Here is a 20,281-nt window from a genome sequence, read left to right as displayed (position 1 = left end):
TCTTTGTATCGTCTTTCTCAAAAGGTGGCCTTTCTAGTTGCCATAACTTCTCTCAGGAGAGTCTCTGATTTGGCTGCGCTCTCCTCGGAGTCACCTTTTTTGGTTTTTCACCAAGACAAGGTAGTTCTCTATCCGAACCCGGACTTTCTTCCTAAGGTGGTCTCTCCCTTCCACCTTAACCAGGATATTTCCTTTCCTTCCTTCTGTCCGGCCCCTGTTCATCGCTTTGAGAAAGCGCTGCATACTCTAGATCTGGTGCGTGCTCTCCGGATTTCTGTGGCTCGCACCGCTGCGCTTAGGCGGTGCACCTCTCTTTTTGTGCTAACCACAGGGCGGCGCAAGGGTCTCTCTGCTTCTAAGCCGACCTTGGCCCGTTGGATTAGATCAACCATTTCGGACGCCTACCAGAGTACTCAGGTGCCTCCCCCGCCGGGGATCAAAGCACACTTGACCAGAGCTGTCGGTGCCTCTTGGGCTTTTAGGCACCAGGCTACGGCTCAACAAGTCTGTCAGGCTGCCACTTGGACTAGCCTGCATACCTTTTCGAAGCACTACCAAGTGCATGCTCATGCTTCGGCAGATGCGAGCTTGGGCAGACGCATCCTTCAGGCGGCTGTTGCCCACTTGTGAAGTTAGGCTCCGCCTACTTCTTAGTTTTTTCTGTTTATTCCCACCCAGGGACTGCTTTGGAACGTCCCATGGTCTGGGTCTCCCAAAGGAACGATAAAGAAAAAGAGAATTTTGTTACTTACCGTAAATTCTTTTTCTTATAGTTCCGTATTGGGAGACCCAGCTCCCCTCTGTTGCCTGTTGGCAATTTTCTTGTTCCGTGTGTTTATCACCGGCTGTTGTCGTGGACAGAGTCTCCGGTTGTTCCGGTTCTTACTCGGTTCTACTTGTGGGTGGCTGTTCTCCTTCAGCTTTTGCACTAAACTGGCTAGGACTGGCTACCAGGGTGTTTAAGCTCAGAGGGAGGAGCTACACTTTTAAGTGTAGTACTTTGTGTGTCCTCCGGAGGCAGAAGCTAAACACCCATGGTCTGGGTCTCCCAATACGGAACTATAAGAAAAAGAATTTACGGTAAGTAACAAAATTCTCTTTTTTGTCAGGTGATAACATTATTTTATATTTGTTTCCAGATCGTTTCTGTAACTGGATTTATCGATAGTGATAGAGACGACCTAAAGCTAATGGCCTACCTGGCAGGTGCCAAGTACACGGGATATCTGTGCCGCAGCAACACTGTTCTCATCTGTAAAGAGTAAGTGGGATGATCATCGCCTCCTGCGGACTCCTGTTTTTTGCCTCACATTAATGACCTTTACATACCATGTAGTAGACATTACTTGTCACTCTGGAGTTGCATCCTTTGATTTACATTTATGACCTTGATTTGTTTTTGTGTGATTTAGGCCCACTGGTATGAAGTATGAGAAGGCCAAAGAATGGAGGATTCCCTGCGTCAACGCCCTGTGGCTCTGTGACATTCTTCTTGGAAATTTTGAGGCTTTACGACAAATTCAAAACGGCCGATACACAGTGTTTAACCTAAAGGACCCACTTGCTCCTTCATCGTATCTGGTGTCAAATCTGCTCGGTAAGAATCTGCATATAAATTGTTTTTTCGGATCTAGAAGACTTCTGAGGTTCTTATATGTTATAGAAATTTACAGAGGTCATCTCGCGTTTTTAGACTTAACCAAATAATATTCCTTAATTGTGTGATGAGTTTCACATCTCTGAGACCTGCATCTATCTCCAGGTCATGGGTCTGTCTAGTGAGGTGTGTGACACAAACCGGTAGATCATGAATGTGGTGGCACATGTGCTTAGCTCTCTTCTTTTCATTTTTGTGAGTGTTGGCTATTTCAGTGACTCCTATAGACCTGAATAGAGCGGGTCTCAGACATATGAGACCACTCGTCAGTTCACTTCTGCCTGGTAGATTGGGATCTCCTGTCCGGATTACAAACCTATGCTACAGTCATGGCATATTCTATGTCCTTAATGTATCAACAAGTTATACCACATTAATTTTTGCATGTAGTGACCATTTTCACAATATTTGTTCTTACAAAATATTAAAGAGGTTGTCTAGTCACAACATATTAATGACCTCTCCACAGGATGGGTCATCCGTATGAGATGGGGAGGTCCAACAGTCGGCACTCCCATCGCACAGCTGATATTTGCAAAGGCAGCTGCTGGAAGTTGTCCTTCATACAATGTGCGATGTCTGCTGCCATGTACTACAGTACAGATCCTATTCTGAATATTAGCAGTACCCAGAAGCGACCGCACATATCCAAGGTGTACAGCTTCATTCAAAGTTTAAAGTATTTAGATCCAGCAGCTGCTGTCGCAAATAACAGCTGATCAATGGGAGCACTGGGGGTTGACCAGCAATTTGATAATGTCAGACGACCACCAATCCTGTAGCTGCATAACCCCTGTAAGCATGTGTCCTAATTTATAAACATCTGTAGTCTTTAGCCCCTAAATTTAAAGGAGCCGTTATCACGTTGTGTCCAATGATGAAATGTTCACAATGTTTTATGTTTGTAGATGCGTGGAGAGTTCCTTTGAAGGTATCTTCAGAAGTGTTAATGGTGGGTTTTATTCCATTGCCTTACTGTAACATTAGACATAATGATTGTCCTTCAGTGAGCCGTGCTGTAAAACATTTATACATTTTTTTGCAGAGCATAAGAATTCCACTGAAGCCTAAACAGAATGAACCCGTAGTTCAGCCGAAACGTCCCAGGTATAGTATAAAGGCCCAGTCACACACGACTTACCAGCGATCCCGACAACAATATGACCTGATAAGGATCGCTGGTAAGTCGCTGGGAGGTCGCTGGTGATATGTCACACAGTCAGGCCTTACCAACGACACAGTAACGATCAGCGATCTGTATAACGATCTCGGCGGCGTTGGGACCCTGTTAGGAGGTCGTTGGTAGGTGTCAAACACAGCGATGTGTCCTGCCCAGCAGGACATCTCCTTTGAAGAAAATGGTCCGGACCATTCTGCAACGACTAGAGATCTCACAGCAGGGGCCTGATCACTGGTAGGTGTCACACATAACGAGATCGATGGCGAGATCGTTGCTGAGTCACAGAAACTGTGACTCAGCAACCATCTCGTTAGCGATCTTGTTGTGTGTGACGGGGCCTTTAAGGCCCAGTCACACTAAACAACTTACCAGCGATCCCAACAATGATACAACCTGATGGGGATCGCTGGTAAGTTGCTAGGAGGTCGCTGGTGAGATGTCACACTTAGCGACGCTCCAGCGATCCCACCAGCAACCTGACCTGGCAGGGATCGCTGGTGAGCTGTCACACAGGCAGATCTCACCAGTGACCAGCCCCCAGCCAGCAGCGCCGCGTGGAAGCGATGCTGTGCTTGGTAACTAAGGTAAATATCGGGTAACCAACCCGATATTTACCTTGGTTACCAGCGCACACCGCTTAGCGCTGGCTCCCTGCACTCCTAGCCACAGTACACATCGGGTTAATTACCCGATGTGTACTCTCCTATGTGTGCAGGCAGCAGGAGCCGGCTTCTGCGGATGCTCGTAACCACGGTAAACATCGGGTAACCAAGAAGCCCTTAACTTGGATACCCGATATTTACCTTCGTTACCAGCATCCGCCGCTCTCACACTGTCAGTGCCGGCTTCTGTTCTCTGCACTCCTAGCCACAGTACACATCAGGTTAATTACCCGATGTGTACTCCAGCTACGTGTGCAGAGAGCAGGGAGCCGGCACTGACCGCTGAGAGTGGCGGACGCTGGTAACGAAGGTAAATATCGGGTAACCAAGGTAAGGGCTTCTTGGTTACCCGATGTTTACCGTGGTTACCAGCATCCGCAGAAGCCGGCTGCCTGCACATTTAGTTTTCTTTATCGTTCCTTATGGGAGACCCAAACCATGGGGTGTATAGCTACTGCCTCCGGAGGACACACAAAGTACTACACTAAAAGTGTAGCTCCTCCCTCCGAGCATATACACTCCCCGGATGACAAATCCAACCAGTTTCATGCTTTGTGTTCAGGAGGTCACACACACATGCATCCTCTTTTGATTTTTCATTTTTTCTAAAGATTTGGAAGAAAAGCGGGTCCACTGGACTCCCGGCATGTCCCTTCTCACCCCCCTGGCGGCGGTGCTGTTAAGGTTGACTTCAGGGCAGGAGCCCTTCATGCCGCGCTCCTTCACCATCCCTTAGGGGCTCTGGCTTGAAGTTAGAGCCTACACGGTTCTCACTGCCTTGCAGGAGACCGGCCTCCATCCGCAGCCCTTTTGCAGGACCCTGCTGGACGGAGCACTGAACCCCCACCCCACCCAGGGACTGGGCCCTGCGTCTCAAAGCTAAGTATAGAGACGTTATTCAGAGGGTCCTTCTGCAATGTGGGGCACTTTTATTGGGGGGGACAGTGATTTACTTTAATAACGCTGCTTTTTACTGTGTTTCCGGCCGGTTCCACGGTTTTTACTGAGAACCGCGCCGATGATGCCTGATTGTCGGCCGCATGCATAACTCTAGGCCCCGGCTTCAGCCGCGGCCTAGTTTCGTTTCGTTCCCCTGCATGTCAGTCATGCAGGGGGACACTGCAGCGCCGCCCGCCGGCCGCTCTGCACAGGGGAGGACACTCCTCTCTGAGGAGATGATTCCCTCCCCTGTACATCTCCTTAGCCCTCCGATTCCCGCTCCTGGGTTAACCCCCGCCCCCCCCCTCACTCTGGCGCCATTTTCTCAGCGTTCTTAGTACACTGGTCGGCGCTGGCTGCTCTGCAGAAGGAGTGAATATCTGGCTGGGGGTCCAGGCTTGGAATCCGGAGGGCACACATAATAGCGGTCTGATAAGTCACAACCTCTGGTTGTGCACTTTTATACACTCTCAGGGCACTCTGAAGGAGTTAATTCTTTATTATAGAACCTCCTCCTCAGCAGCATGTCTCACTAGGAGCAGGGCTCCAAGGCTGTACACTACATGCTCTGCATGCAAGCTCGTATTGCCTGAACCGGGCACAGACCCACACTGTAATGCCTGTTCTAATGTGGTGGTGCCTCAGCCTGGAGTCTCCCCAGGCTGAACCCCCGGCTTGGGTAGCATCTTTTTCCAATGCTATTTCCCAGTCCTTTGCAGTCTCCATTGGACAGTTGTCTCGGACGCTGCTAAGCATGCATCAGCCCCCTTCTCAGGGTGCCTCTGCTGCTCCAGCTCGCTCTGCAGAGCTAACAGAGTCTTTCTTCAGCGCTCTATTGGGAGACCCAGACGATTGGGACGATTGGGGTATAGCTACTGCCCTCCGGAGGCCACACAAAGCACTACACTAAAAAGTGCAAGGCCCCTCCCCTTCTGGCTATACCCCCCCGTGGTATCACGGGTACTCCAGTTTTCAAGCTTTGTGCGAAGGAGGTCAGACATTCCATGCATAGCTCCACAGATTTTAGTCAGCAGTAGCTGCTGACTATTTCGGATGGAAGAAAAGAGGGCCCATATAGGGCCCCCAGCATGCTCCCTTCTCACCCGTAGATGGTGTTGTAAGGTTGAGGTACCTATTGCTGGTACAGGGGCTGGAGCCCCACATGCTGCTTTCCTTCCACATCCCCTTGTAGGGCTCTGTGGAAGTGGGATCCTGCCGGCCTCAAAGCTCTGACGCCGGGCTCCATCCACAGACCCATAGCACCTGGTGGATGCCGAGCAGGAGTACCATCAGGGACAAGGCCCTGCATCATACAGGTACTCTGTGTCCCCGGCAGGCACAGACACACTCCGGGCTGGCTGGGTGTTGTAGTGCGCCGGGGACCGTAACGCTAGAGCTAGTGTTCCTACAGTTTAACTGGGGGACTTTTTTCTGTGTTGTGGGAACGCAGCGCCGACCCCCGCTGGACCGGCGGCGCTGCTGTGACTTTTAGTTCGCCGGGGACACGCCGACCGCGCTTTTACGGCGGTGGCGTTTATAAATCTAGTCCCCGGCTTTTGCGGCCTAGTACGCCGGCAGCTCCGATTCGTTCCCGCCCCCACCCTGTCAATCAGGGTAGGGGAGAGACGCTGTTTCACGGCAGCGACGAGGGCTGGAGCCTGATTTACATGCTCCAGCCCTCTCACTAGGCACAGAGGGAAGCAGGCTTCCCGCTCTTAGTCAGGAACGCCCAGGGCCCGCCCCCCCTCCTCTCTCAGGACGCCGGCAGCCATTACATGCATGTCTGGCTGGAGGAAGGACGCAAGGCTCTGGGAGACCTGGACTAGGGGGCTTTGGAGATCACACACCCGCTCTTAAGCGGGCGGTAAGCGGCTTTTCAGCTGGCCCCTCTAGTGCCTCAGTGTGTTTTAGTGTACTGTGTCACTGGACATATATATATTTCCTTATTGCTTGCACTGTGAGGTCGCTTCCTGGCTGTATACCCAGATCGCTCTGAGGAGGCAGCAACATGTCATCCACAAAACGCAAGGCTGCCAAGGCTAGGGCTGTGTACACTGCGTGTGCTGCATGTGGGGCTGCTCTACCAGCAGGCTCCAAGGACCCCCATTGTGTGCAATGCTCAGATCCGGTGCTGCTTCGCCAGCCGGAGTCAGGAGAGATAGTGACCCAGGCTGAGACGCCTGTAAGTCCTGCCCCGGTGTCAGGGACAGACTTTGCAGTTTTTTGCTGATAATATGTCTGTGACTATGGCAAAAATCCTTGAAACTTTGCAATCCATGCCTGGGGCTCAGTCTATGGACACGGCGAGGTCTCTGTCCTCTAATCCCCCTCAGTTGGATTTAATCCAGACTGCAAGGGGGTCCCCGGCTTCACAGGCTGAGTATTATGACTCAGATGATAGCCCCAGCCACCCTAAGCGGGCTCGCTGGGAAAGACCCTCAACGTCATCACACTGCTCAGGGTCTCAGCGCAATCAGTCGCTCTGTGATGCGTCTGATGAGAGTGATCAGGAGTCTTATCCTGGAACCCCTCTCAATCTGGATACCCCGGATGGGGACGCCATGGTAAACGAGCTTATCTCAGCCATCAATAGACTGTTGGATATTTCTCCCCCAGCCCCTTCTGCAGAGGAGGCAGCTGCAGAGCAGGAGAAGTTTCGTTTTCTCTATCCCAAGCGTAAATTAAGTGCTTTCTTGGATCACTCTGACTTCAGAGAGTCAATCCAGAAACACGACGCTCATCCAGAAAGGCGTTTCTCTAAACGTTCTAAGGATACACGTTTTCCTTTCCCCCCTGATGTGGTCAAGCGCTGGACCCAGTGTCCAAAAGTTGACCCCCCGATTTCCAAACTTGCAGCTAGATCCATAGTTGCAGTGGAGGATGGCGCTTCACTTAAGGATGCCAATGACAGACAGATGGACCTCTGGTTAAAATCTGTCTATGAAGCTATCGGCGCGTCGTTTGCTCCAGCATTCGCAGCCGTATGGGCACTCCAAGCTATTTCAGCAGGGTTAGCAAAAGTGGATGCTATCTTACATCCAGCGGTGCCGCAAGTGGCGTCCCTTACCTCGCAGATGTCCGCGTTTGCGTCTTACGCTATCAATGCGGTCCTAGAATCTACCAGCCGCACCTCAATGGCGTCCGCCAATTCGGTAGTTTTGCGCAGAGCCTTGTGGTTAAAGGACTGGAAAGCAGATGCTGGTTCCAAAAAATGTTTAACCAGCCTGCCTTTATCTAGAGATAGACTGTTTGGCGAGCCATTGGCTGACATCATTAAACAGTCCAAGGGTAAAGACTCTTCTTTGCCCCAGCCCAGATCAAGCAAACCTCAGCAGAAAAAATGGCAGCAGAGGTTTCAGTCCTTTCGAGGTTCGGGCAAGACACAATTCTCCTCGTCCAAAGGGACTCAGAGGACGCAAAGAAGCTCAGATTCCTGGCGGGCTCACGCGCGCCCCAAGAAAGCAAATGGAGGAACCGCTTCCAAAGCGGCTACCTCATGACTTCCAGCTCCCCCCCTCCGCATCTCCGGTCGGGGGCAGGCTCTCCCGCTTTTCCGTTATTTGGATGTCACAGGTCAAAGACCGGTGGGTGACAGACATTTTGTCTCGCGGGTACAGAATCGAGTTCAGTTCTCGTCCTCCAGCTCGGTTCTTCAGAACCTCCCCACATCCAGACCGAGCAGATGCCCTGCTGCAGGCGGTGGACTCCCTAAGAGCGGAAGGAGTAGTGGTTCCTGTACCGCCTCAGGAACAAGGGAGGGGGTTTTACTCCAATCTCTTTGTGGTTCCAAAAAAGGACGGCTCGTTCCGTCCTGTTCTGGATCTAAAGCTGCTCAACAAACATGTGCACGCCAGGCGGTTCCGGATGGAAACCCTCCGCTCTGTCGTGGCCTCAATGTCTCAAGGAGACTTCCTTGCCTCAATAGACATCAAAGATGCTTATCTCCACGTGCCAATTGCTACAGAACATCAACGTTTTCTACGTTTTGTGATAGGAAACGAACATCTTCAGTTCGTAGCTCTGCCATTCGGTCTGGCGACAGCCCCACGGGTTTTCACCAAGGTCATGGCGGCAGTGGTAGCGGTCTTGCACTCTCAGGGACACTCGGTGATCCCTTACCTAGACGATCTACTTGTCAAGGCACCCTCTCAAGAGGCATGCCAACTCAGTCTACATGCTACACTGGAGACTCTACAGACGTTCGGATGGATCATCAACTTTCCAAAGTCGAATCTGTCTCCGACACAGTCACTAACGTATCTTGGCATGGAGTTCCATACTCGAGCAGCGAGAGTGAAGCGTCCGCTGAACAAGCAGCGGTCACTACAGACAGGGGTGCAATCCCTCCTTCAGGGCCAGTCGCACCCCTTACGGCGCCTCATGCACTTCCTCGGGAAGATGGTGGCAGCCATGGAAGCAGTTCCCTTTGCGCAGTTTCATCTGCGTCCACTTCAATGGGACATTCTCCGCCAATGGGACGGGAAGTCAACGTCCCTGGACAGGAAAGTCTCTCTTTCCCAGACGGCCAAGGACTCTCTACAATGGTGGCTCCTTCCCACCTCATTGTCTCAGGGAAGATCCTTCCTGCCCCCATCCTGGGCAGTGGTCACGACAGATGCGAGTCTGTCAGGGTGGGGAGCAGTGTTTCTCCACCACAGGGCTCAGGGGACGTGGACTCCGCAGGAGTCCACCCTTCAGATCAATGTTCTGGAAATCAGAGCAGTGTATCTTGCCCTACTAGCCTTCCAGCAGTGGCTGGAAGGAAGGCAGATCCGAATTCAGTCGGACAACTCCACAGCGGTGGCATACATCAACCACCAAGGGGGGACACGCAGTCGGCAAGCCTTCCAGGAAGTCCGGCGGATTCTGATGTGGGTGGAAGCCACGGCCTCCACCATATCCGCAGTTCACATCCCCGGCGTAGAAAACTGGGAAGCAGACTTCCTCAGTCGCCAGGGCATGGACGCAGGGGAATGGTCCCTTCACCCGGACGTGTTTCAGGAAATCTGTCGCCGATGGGGAGTGCCGGACGTCGACCTAATGGCGTCCCGGCACAACAACAAGGTTCCGGCATTCATGGCGAGGTCGCGCGATCAAAGAGCTCTGGCGGCAGACGCATTGGTTCAAGATTGGTCGCAGTTCCGGCTCCCATACGTCTTTCCACCTCTGGCACTCTTGCCCAGAGTGTTACGCAAGATCAGATCCGATTGCAGCCGCGTCATACTCGTCGCCCCAGACTGGCCGAGGAGATCGTGGTATCCGGATCTGTGGCATCTCACGGTCGGTCGACCGTGGTCACTGCCAGACCGACCAGACTTACTGTCCCAAGGGCCGTTTTTCCATCAGAATTCTGCGGCCCTGAACCTGACTGTGTGGCCATTGAGTCCTGGATCCTAGCGTCTGCAGGATTATCTCAAGGAGTCGTAGCCACAATGAGACAAGCTAGGAAGTCAACGTCTGCTAAGATCTACCACAGAACGTGGAAGATTTTCTTATCTTGGTGCTCTGCACAGAGAGTATCCCCTTGGCCATTTGCATTGCCCACCTTTCTTTCCTTCCTGCAATCGGGGTTGGAAAAGGGCTTGTCGCTCAGCTCCCTTAAAGGGCAAGTCTCGGCACTGTCGGTGTTTTTTCAGAAGCGTCTAGCACGTCTTCCTAAGGTGCGCACGTTCCTACAGGGGGTCTGTCATATTGTGCCCCCGTACAAGCGGCCGTTAGATCCATGGGATCTGAACAGAGTACTTGTTGCTCTGCAAAAGCCGCCCTTCGAGCCTCTAAAGGACGTTTCCTTTTCTCGCCTGTCACAGAAAGTGGCGTTTCTTGTCGCGATCACATCGCTTTGGCGAGTGTCCGAGCTGGCAGCTTTGTCATCCAAGGCTCCTTTCCTGGTGTTCCACCAGGACAAGGTAGTGCTGCGCCCCATTCCGGAGTTTCTCCCTAAGGTCGTATCCTCGTTTCATCTTAATCAGGATATATCCTTGCCTTCCTTTTACCCTCATCCGGTTCACCGGTATGAAAAGGACTTACGTTTGCTAGATCTGGTGAGAGCACTCAGAATCTACATTTCCCGAACGGCGCCCATGCGCCGTTCCGATGCTCTTTTTGTCCTTGTCGCTGGTCCGCGCAAGGGATTGCAGGCTTCTAAAGCCACCCTGGCTCGATGGATCAAAGAACCAATTCTAGAGGCCTACCGCTCTGCGGGGCTTCCGGTTCCTTCAGGGCTAAAAGCCCACTCAACCAGAGCCGTGGGTGCGTCCTGGGCATTACGACACCAGGCTTCGGCTCAACAGGTGTGCCAGGCAGCAACCTGGTCCAGTCTGCACACTTTCACCAAGCATTATCAGGTGCATACCTATGCTTCGGCGGATGCCAGCTTAGGTAGAAGAGTCCTGCAGGCGGCAGTGACATCCCCGTAGGGGAGGGCTGTTTTTTTGCAGCTCTAACATGAGGTATTTCTTTACCCACCCAGGGACAGCTTTTGGACGTCCCAATCGTCTGGGTCTCCCAATAGAGCGCTGAAGAAGAAGGGAATTTTGTTACTTACCGTAAATTCCTTTTCTTCTAGCTCTTATTGGGAGACCCAGCACCCGCCCTGTTGTCCTTCGGGATTTTTTTGTTGTTTGCGGGTACACATGTTGTTCATGTTGAACGGTTTTTTCGGTTCTCCGATGTTTCTCGGAGTTAATTTGTTTAAACCAGTTATTGGCTTCCTCCTTCTTGCTTTGGCACTAAAACTGGAGTACCCGTGATACCACGGGGGGGTATAGCCAGAAGGGGAGGGGCCTTGCACTTTTTAGTGTAGTGCTTTGTGTGGCCTCCGGAGGGCAGTAGCTATACCCCAATCGTCCCAATCGTCTGGGTCTCCCAATAAGAGCTAGAAGAAAAGGAATTTACGGTAAGTAACAAAATTCCCTTCGTTTCACCTAATCCCAGACCCCGTCCTCCTAAACTGAGACGCAGGGACTCCTCTCCTTCCTCGTCCCACGGCTTTGCCTCACGGGCCGAGTCACAAGGCGAGGAGGATGCCCTTACTGTGGGCTCAGACGCTTCGTCTATGTACCCCATTGATACCGATGGTGATGCAGATGTTAGCGATTTGATAGCGTCCATTAACTCCGTTCTGGACCTTAACCCTCCAGTGTCAGATGAACAGGCCTCTTGGGTAGAAAAACACCAGTTTATCTCACCTAAGAGAGCAGGCCACTGTGACTATTCCCAGGGCCTGTCCTGACAAACGCTTTCTTAAGCGTACTTCTGACTTACTGGGGGCTCGGACGCTCTCCATGTACCCTATTGATCTGTCCGAAAGTGACGCAGATGCTAATGATTTGATTGCGTCCATTATATTTGTACTGGACCTCAATCCGCCTGTATCAGGGGAGCACCCCTCTTTGGCAGAAAAGCATCAGTATACCTTGCCTAAGAGAACAAGGAGTGTGTTCCTTATCCACTCCAGCATTCAGGTCACTGTGACCAAGCCCAGAGCTTGTCCTGACAGACGCTTCCCAGAGCGTGGTTCTGATGACTGTTTCCCCCTTCCACCAATGGTGGTCAAGGAGTGGGCTCATTCACCAAGGGTGGACCCTCCGGGGTCTAGACTTTCAGCCCGGACAGTTGTATCAGTGGCTGACGGCTCCTCTCTGAGGATCCCACTGTCCGCCAGGTTGTCCTTCTGGCCAAATCTATATATGAGGCGGCAGGGGCCTCGTTCTCCCCATCTTTGCAGCAGTGCGGGCTCTCAAAGCCATCTCTGCTTCTCGGGAGGAGATGCATTCCCTCACCAGGGCCTTTATGCCCGAATTGGTTGCCTTAACTTCCAGGCTTCAGTCTTTTCATCCTATAGCTGGAGACTGTCACCGCACTGCGGTGGCCTCGGCTACTTCCCTCGCTATCCGCAGGTTCCTGTGGCTTCGAGAGTGGAAGGCAGATGCTTCTTAAAAAGTTCCTTGCTGGACTCCCTTTTGCTGGGACCAGTCTATTCGGGAACAACTGGATGAAATTATTAAAGAAGCTTTTGGCAGGAAGAGTACTTCCATGCCACAACCCAGGAAACCTTCCAGGGCAGGAACCAGTCGAGGTTTCGTTCCTTTCGTTTCCTCTAACTGGTCGTCCTCTAAGCCCTCGGCCTCGTCCACTAACTCAGCCAAGGTCCGTAAACCAACTGGCGCATGAAGCCGTGTCCTAAGTCGGCAGGAGCTGCTGCCACCAGGGCAGCCTCCTCTTGATTATCTGGCCGCGCCAGTAACGTCCTTGGTCGGTGGCAGGCTCTCCCTCTTGGGCGACGTGTGGTTGCAACACGTCTTCGATCAGTGGGTGTGGGTTACCCTCTCCCACGGCTACAAAACAGATTTTTTTTTTTTTCTGACAACTCCCCCCTGCTCCAAGGCCGCCGCCTTCTCACAGGCCGTGGCATTCTTGCAGGCCAATGGAGTAATTGTACCAGTTCCCGACTGGGAACGGTTCTGAGATTTCTACTCAAATCTCTTCCTAGTCCCCGAAAAGGACGGTGCTTTCCGACCTGGATCTCAAGCTTCTCAACAAGCATGTGCAGGTGCGGCAATTTTGCAGAAATCTCTGCGATCAGTCAATGACCCAAGGAGATTTCTTAGCATCCATCGACATCAGTGATGTCTCTCTGCATGTGCCATTCGCAGTTTCCCACCAGCGTTGGCTACGTTTTGTAATCAGAGAAGAACATTTCCAATCGTGGCTCTCCCCTTGGGTTAGCCACGGCCCCTCGTGTATTCACCAGTTGCGGTGCTGCTCCTCCAGGGGTTGGTAGTGATTCCTTACCTGGACGCCCTTCTAGTCAGGGCTTCATCCAGTGCAGACTGTCAGCGGAGTGTCTCGCTCACTCTCGCCACACTTGCAAGTCCACTCTGACCCCGACCCAGGAACTTACGTACCTAGGGATGCAATTCGAGACTCTGCTGGCACTTGTGAAGCTGCCTTAGTCAAACAGCAGTCTCTTCATCTGGCGGTTCGCTCTCTGCTGAGGCTCCGCCGTCACTCCATCAGGCACCTCATGCAGGTGCTGGGTCAGATGGTGGCGTCAATGGAAGCGGTTCCCCTTGCCAGTTCCATCTGCGTCCCCTGCAGCTGGACATTTTCCGCTGTTGGGACAAGGGACTTCTTCCTTGCAGGCTGGTGGCTCTGTCGCCACAGACCAGGAGCTCTCTTTAAGTGGTGGCTTCGGCCCCTCTCTCTGTACCAGGGACGCTCCTTTCTGGCCCCGTCCTGGGTGATTCTCACCACGGATGCCAGTCTATCCGGCTGGGGAGCAGTTTCTCCTCCACCGAGCACAGGGCACTTGGACTCCGTCCGAATCAGCCCTCTCGATCAATGTGCTAGAATTCAGGGCTGTAGTCCTTGGACTCGCAGCCGCCTAGCAATGTTGGAAGTTCAACATATCCTTCAGTGGACGGAGGACTCCGAGTCCACCATATCCGCAGTCCACATCCCAGGCGCAGAAAACTGGGAGGCAGATTTTCTCAGCCGTCAAACCGTGGACAGCGGCGGGTGAGCCCTGCATCCGGCAGTGTTCCGGTCAATTTAGCAGGCGGGGCACTCCGGAAGTGAATCTAATGGCATCCCGGCACAACAACAAGGTCCCGGTTTACGTGGCTCGCTCCCACGATCCTCAGGCCTTGGCAGCGGACGCGCTGGTTCCAGATTGGTCCCAGTTCCGTCTGGCCTACGTGTTTCCCCCTCTAGCTCTCTTGCCCAGAGTCCTGCGCAAGATCAAAATGGAGGGCCGTCGGGTCGTACTCATCGCCCCAGGCCCAGGCGAGCTTGGTCCCCAGACCTGCTCCGTCTGTTCGTAGAGGTGCTGTGGCATCTCCCGGACCGGCCAGACGTTCTCTCAGAGGGTCCGTTTTCCACAACAATTCTGCGGCTCTCAGATTGACGGCGTGGCTCTTGAGCCCTGAATCCTTACGGCTTCAGGCATTCCTTCCGAGGTCATCTTCACTATGGCTCAGGCTCGGAAGTCTTCCTCGGCCAGGATTTACCTCAGGACTTGGAGAATTTTCCTGTCCTGGTGTCGTTCTTCCGGCCATGCTCCTTGGCCGTTCTCCTTGCCGACCATCCTGTCCTTTCTACAGTCCGGCCTGCAGCTAGGTCTGTCCCTCATTTCCTCAAGGGACAGGTCTCGGCTCTGTCAGCATTGTTCCAGCGGCATATCGCCCGACTGGCCCAGGTGCGCACCTTCATGCAGGGCGCATTTCACATCATTCCGCCTTACCGGCGGTCTCTGGATCCCTGAGACCTTACTCTGGTCCTCATGGCCTTACAGAAACCCCCCTTTGAGCCTCTTAGGGAGGTTTCGTTGTTTAGTCTTTCACAGAAAGTGGTCTTTCTGGTGGCCATAATTTCTCTCAGGAGAGTCTCTTATTTGACTGTGCTCTCTTCGGAGTCACCCTTTTTGGTTTTTTTCACCAAGACAAGGTGGTTCTCCGTACAACTCCAGGCCTTCTCCCTAACGTGGTGTCTCCTTTCCACCTTAACCAGGACATTTCATTGTCTTCCCTTTGTTCGGCCCCTGTGCATCGCTTTGAGAAAGCGTTGCATGCTTTAGATTTGGTGCGGACGCTCCGGATCTATGTGTCACGCACCGCTGTTTCTTAGGCGGTGCACCTCTCTTTGTGTGCTGACTACACGTCAGCGCAAGGGTCTCTCGGCTTCTAAACCGACCCTAGCTCATTGAATAGGTCGGCCATATCCGATGCCTACCAATGTTCTCAGATGCCTCCCCCGCCGGGGATTAAGGCGCACTCGACCAGAGCCGTCGGTGCCTCTTGGGCTACGGCTCAGCAGGTCTGTCAGGCTGCCACTTGGTCTAGTCTGCACACTCTTTCGAAGCACTACCAAGTGCATGCTCTTGCTTCGGCAGATGCGAGCTTGGGCAGACGCATCCTTCGGACGGCTGTCGCCCATTTGTGAAGTTAGGTTTCGCCTACTTCTCAGTTTCTGTTTGTTTCCCACCCATGGACTGCTTTGAGACGTCCCATGGTTTGGGTCTCCCATAAGGAACGATAAAGAAAAAGAGAATTTTGTTTACTTACCATAAATTCTTTTTCTTATAGTTCCGATATGGGAGACCCAGCACCCTCCCTGTTGCCTGTTGGCAGCTTTCTTGTTCCGTGTGTTTTCACCGGCTGTTGTTGTAGACAGAAGTTCCGGTTGTTCCGGGTTTTACTCTATCTCTACTTATGGGTGGATGTCCTCCTTCAGCTTTGGCACTAAACTGGTTGGATTTGTCATCCGGGGAGTGTATATGCTCGGAGGGAGGAGCTACACTTTTAGTGTAGTTCTTTGTGTGTCCTCCGGAGGCAGTAGCTATACACCCCATGGTTTGGGTCTCCCATGTCGGAACTATAAGAAAAAGAATTTACGGTAAGTAAACAAAATTCTCTTTGTTGCTCTGTCGCTGTCACACACAGCGATGTGTGCTTCACAGCGGGACAGCAACAACTAAAAAATGGCCCAGGACATTCAGCAACAACCAACGACCTCACAGCAGGGGCCAGGTTGTTGCTGGATGTCACACACAGCAACATCGCTATCAACATCGCGGTTACGTCACAGAAGTTGTTCCTTAGCAGCGATGTTGCTAGCGATGTTGATTAGTGTGACGTGGCCTTTAGTCTCAGAGCCAGGTTGTCTTTATAGGATTGCAAAGATCTTAATCAAGAAAAAGATACAGTAGTGATGTGACAAGATCTCCCATTGTCAATGGGACTGAAACTCAGTGTCTTGCAGCGTATTGCACCATACAAAATAGTTAGCACTGGGCATTTATTTAAGGGGTTGACTCACACTTGTAAAATATATATATATTAGTTTTTGCATATTTGCACATACTCCTAAGACAGCCAGGTGTCCCTGTTATCACAGTATTTCTTTATCGTTCCTATGGGAGACCCAGACATTGGGTGTATAGCTTCTGCCTCCGGAGGACACACAAAGTACTACACTAAAAAGTGTAGCTCCTCCCTCTGAGCATATACACCCCCTGGATAACGAGATCTAGCCAGTTCATTACTTTGTGTTCAGGAGGCATACATCCACACATGCATTCTCATCTGATTTTTCATTTTTGGAAACTTTTTGAAGAAAAGCGGGTCCAAGCTTGGACTCCCGGCATGTCCCTTCTCACCCCACTGTGTCGGCGGTGCTGTTAAGGTTGATTTACAAGGCTGGAGCCTTACATGCCGCGCTCCTTCACCATCCCTCGGGCTCTGGCTTGAAGTGGGAGCCATCACGGTTCTCCTTGCTTTGCAGGAGACTGGTCTCCATCCGCAGCCCTTCAGGATCCTGCTGGACGGAGCACTCATCCCCAGGGACTTGGAACCCTGCGTCTCAGCAAGCTAAGTACCTGAGACGTTTATATTTGGGGGGTCCCGGTACTTTATTATGGTGGGAGAGTGTGCTGTGTAACTTTTGTGACATTTCCGGCCGGTTCTCTGGCTGTCGCCTGAGAACCACGCCGATGGTGCCTGCACGCCGGCCGCATCGCTTAAATTTAGGCCCCAGCTTCGCCGGAGGCCTACTTTCGATTTCACTGCCCTCGCATGTCAATCATGGAGAGGGACAGTGCGGCTCCGCCCAGCGGCTGGTTTGCACAGGGGAGAGACACTCCTCACTGAGTACATGTCTCCTCCCCTGTAAATCTCCTTGGCCCTCCAGATCCCGCTCTCAGAGCAGGTCCCGCCCCCTCTCCTCGCTCCGGCGCCATTTTCTCAGCGTTTTTTCTCTGGATCAGCGCTGGCTGCAGCATCCCTTCTAAGCTGCTTGGGGGTCCGGGCTGTTGGATCTGGAGGGCACACAAACGGTCTGGTAAGCCACAACCTCCGGTTGTGGACCTTATTATATACTCTCTGGGGGTCATTCTGGCTTAGAGCCCCCACTTCAGCAGCATGTCTCACACGAGGAGCAAGGCTGTACTCAATATGCACTGCATGTAAGCTCATACTGCCTGAACTGAGCACATATCCACATTGTGATGCCTGCTCTAACCTGACAATGCCTCAGCCTGGAATCGCACTCACAGTGGTCCCTTCGGCTCCGGTGGCTGAACCCCCAGCTTGGGTAGATTCCTTCTCTAGGTCAATCTCCCAGTCTGTTGCCGACTCCATGGGACAGCTGTCCCGGACTTTGCTGAACATGCATCAGCCCCCTTCTCAGGGCGCCTCTGCTGCTAGGGCTCTCTCAGCAGAGCTCACAGAGGGTTCTTCATCTGGTCCCAGACCCCATCCTCCTAAAAGGAGACGCAGGGTTCCCTCTCCTGACTCGTCCCGCGGCTCTGATTCACGAGCTGACTCGCAGGACGAGGAGGATGCCTTTACTGGGGGCTCGGACGCTACCTCCATGTGCCCCATTGATCTGTCCGAAAGTGACGCAGATGTTAGTGATTTGATTGCGTCCATTAATTCTGTACTGGACCTCAATCCGCCAGTATCAGAGGAGCAACCCTCTCTGGCAGAAAAGCACCAGTTTACCTTGCCTAAGAGGACAAGGAGTGTGTTCTTTAACCACTCCAGTTTTCAGGCCACTGTGACCAAGCCTAGGGCCTGTCCTGACAAACGCTTCCCAAAGCGTGGTTCTGATGACCGTTTTCCCTTTCCACCTGAGGTAGTCAAGGAGTGGGCTCATTCACCAAAGGTATACCCTCTTAAGGATTCCACTGACCGCCAGGTTGACCTTCTGGCCAAATCTGTATATGAGGCGGCTGGGGCCTCGTTCTCCCCATCTTTTGCAGCAGTGTGGGTTCTCAAGGCCATCGCTGCTTCTCTAGAGGAGATGCATTCCCTCACCAGGGAATCTATGCCCGAAATGGTTGCCTTAACTTCCCAGGCTTCAGCTTTTTTCATCCTATGCCATGTCTGCCATGCTGGAGGCTTCTCACCGTAATTCCCTCGCTATCCGCAGAATCTTGTGGCTTCGAGAGTGGAAGGCAGATGCTTCTTCAAAAAAGTACCTTGCTGGGCTCCCTTTTGCTGGATCCAGGCTATTCGGTGAACAACTGGATGAAATTATTAAGGAAGCTACTGGCGGGAAGAGTACTTCCATGCCACAAACTAAAACCAGGAAACCTGCCCAGGGTAGGAATCAGTCGAGGTTTCGTTCCTTTCGTTCCTCCAACTGGTCATCCTCTAAGCCCTCGGCCTCGTCCACTAACTCAGACAAGGACCAAAAACCCAACTGGCGCACAAAGGCGCGTCCACAAAGGACCGCAGGAGCTGCTGCCACTAAGGCAGCCTCCTCTTGACTATCTGGCCGCGCCAGCAACGTCCTTAGTCGGTGGCAGGCTCTCCCACTTTGGCGACGTGTGGTTTTCAACACGTCTCCGATCAGTGGGTGTGGGATATCATCTCCCACGGCTACAGGATAGAATTCTCTTCCAGCCCGCCAAACAGATTTTTTCTGGCAACTCCCCCCTGCTCCAAGGCCGCCGCCTTCTCTCAGGCCGTGGCATCCTTGCAGGCCAACGGAGTAATTGTACCGGTTCCCGCCCGGGAACGGTTCAGAGGTTTCTACTCAAATCTCTTCCTAGTCCCCAAAAAGGACGGTTCCTTCCGGCCCATCCTGGATCTCAAGCTTCTCAACGAGCATGTTCAGGTGCGGCATTTTCGCATGGAGTCTCTGCAATCAGTCATTGCCTCAATGACCCAAGGAGATTTCCTGGCATCCATCGACATTAGAGATGCCTATCTGCATGTGCCAATTGCAGTTTCACACCAGCGTTGGCTACGTTTTTCAATCGGAGAGAAACATTTCCAATTCGTGGCTCTTCCCTTCGGGTTAGCCACGGCCCCTCGAGTATTCACCAAGGTCATGGCAGCAGTGGTTGCGGTTCTGCACCTCCAGGGGTTGGCAGTGGTTCCTTACCTGGACGACCTTCTAGTCAAGGCTTCATCCAGCGCAGTCTGTCAGCGGAGTGTCTCGCCACTCTAACCCAATTCGGGTGGCTTGTCAATCTGCCCAAATCCACTCTGACTCTGACCCAGGGGCTCACGTACCTAGGGATGCAGTTCGAGACTCTGCCGGCACTTGTGAAGCTGCCCTTAGTCAAACAGCACTCCCTCCATCTGGCGGTGCGCTCTCTGCTGAGGCCCCGCCGTCATTCCATCAGGCACCTGATGCAGGTGCTGGGTCAGATGGTGGCGTCAATGGAGGCTGTTCCTTTTGCCCAGTTCCATCTGCGTCCTCTGCAGCTGGACATTCTCCGCTGTTGGGACAAGCGGACTTCCTCCTTGCACAGGCTAGTGGCTCTGTCCCACAGACCAGGGGCTCCATTCAGTGGTGGCTTCGGCCCCTCTCTCTGTCTCAGGGACGCTCCTTCCTGGCCCCGTCCTGGGTGATCCTCACCACGGATGCCAGTCTATCCGGCTGGGGAGCAGTATGTCTCCACCACCGAGCACAGGTCACTTAGACTCCGTCCGAGTCAGCCCTCTCGATCAATGTGCTGGAAACCAGAGCTATGCTTCTGGCTCTCCTAGCCTTCACCACTTTTTGGCGGGCAAGCACATACTCTGGATCTGGTGCGGGCGCTCCGGATCTGTGTGTCTCGCACCGCTGTTCTTAGGCGGTGCACCTCTCTTTTTGTGCTAACCACAGGTCAGCGGAAGGGCCTCTCGGCTTCTAAGCCGACCTTAGCTCGTTGGATTAGGTCGGCCATATCCGATGCCTACCAGTGTACTCAGGTGCCTCCCCCGCCGGGGATCAAGGCACACTCGACCAGAGCTGTCGGTGCCTCTTGGGCTTTCAGGCACCAGGCTACGGCTCAGCAGGTCGGTCAGGCTGCCACTTGGACTAGCCTGCATACTTTTTCAAAGCACTACC

General features: G+C 52.8%; 1 protein-coding gene across 1 annotated transcript in view; it reads left to right on the top strand.

Annotated features, from left to right (window-relative positions):
* Positions 1-20,281, top strand: part of PAXIP1 (PAX interacting protein 1) — a 145,117-nt gene that overhangs the window by 95,093 nt on the left and 29,743 nt on the right. The window contains exons 11-14 of the mRNA XM_075315437.1: positions 1,140-1,261; positions 1,413-1,597; positions 2,566-2,609; positions 2,703-2,764. Of these exons, the coding sequence (XP_075171552.1) occupies positions 1,140-1,261; positions 1,413-1,597; positions 2,566-2,609; positions 2,703-2,764 (413 nt within the window). The remainder of the gene's footprint in view (positions 1-1,139; positions 1,262-1,412; positions 1,598-2,565; positions 2,610-2,702; positions 2,765-20,281) is intronic.

The sequence above is a fragment of the Anomaloglossus baeobatrachus genome, chromosome 6 (genome assembly GCF_048569485.1).
Source record: "Anomaloglossus baeobatrachus isolate aAnoBae1 chromosome 6, aAnoBae1.hap1, whole genome shotgun sequence".
In the NCBI taxonomy this organism is placed as follows: Eukaryota; Metazoa; Chordata; class Amphibia; order Anura; family Aromobatidae; genus Anomaloglossus; species Anomaloglossus baeobatrachus.
The sequence above is the reverse complement of the archived record's forward strand: the minus strand, read 5'-3'. Positions and strand labels throughout refer to the sequence as shown.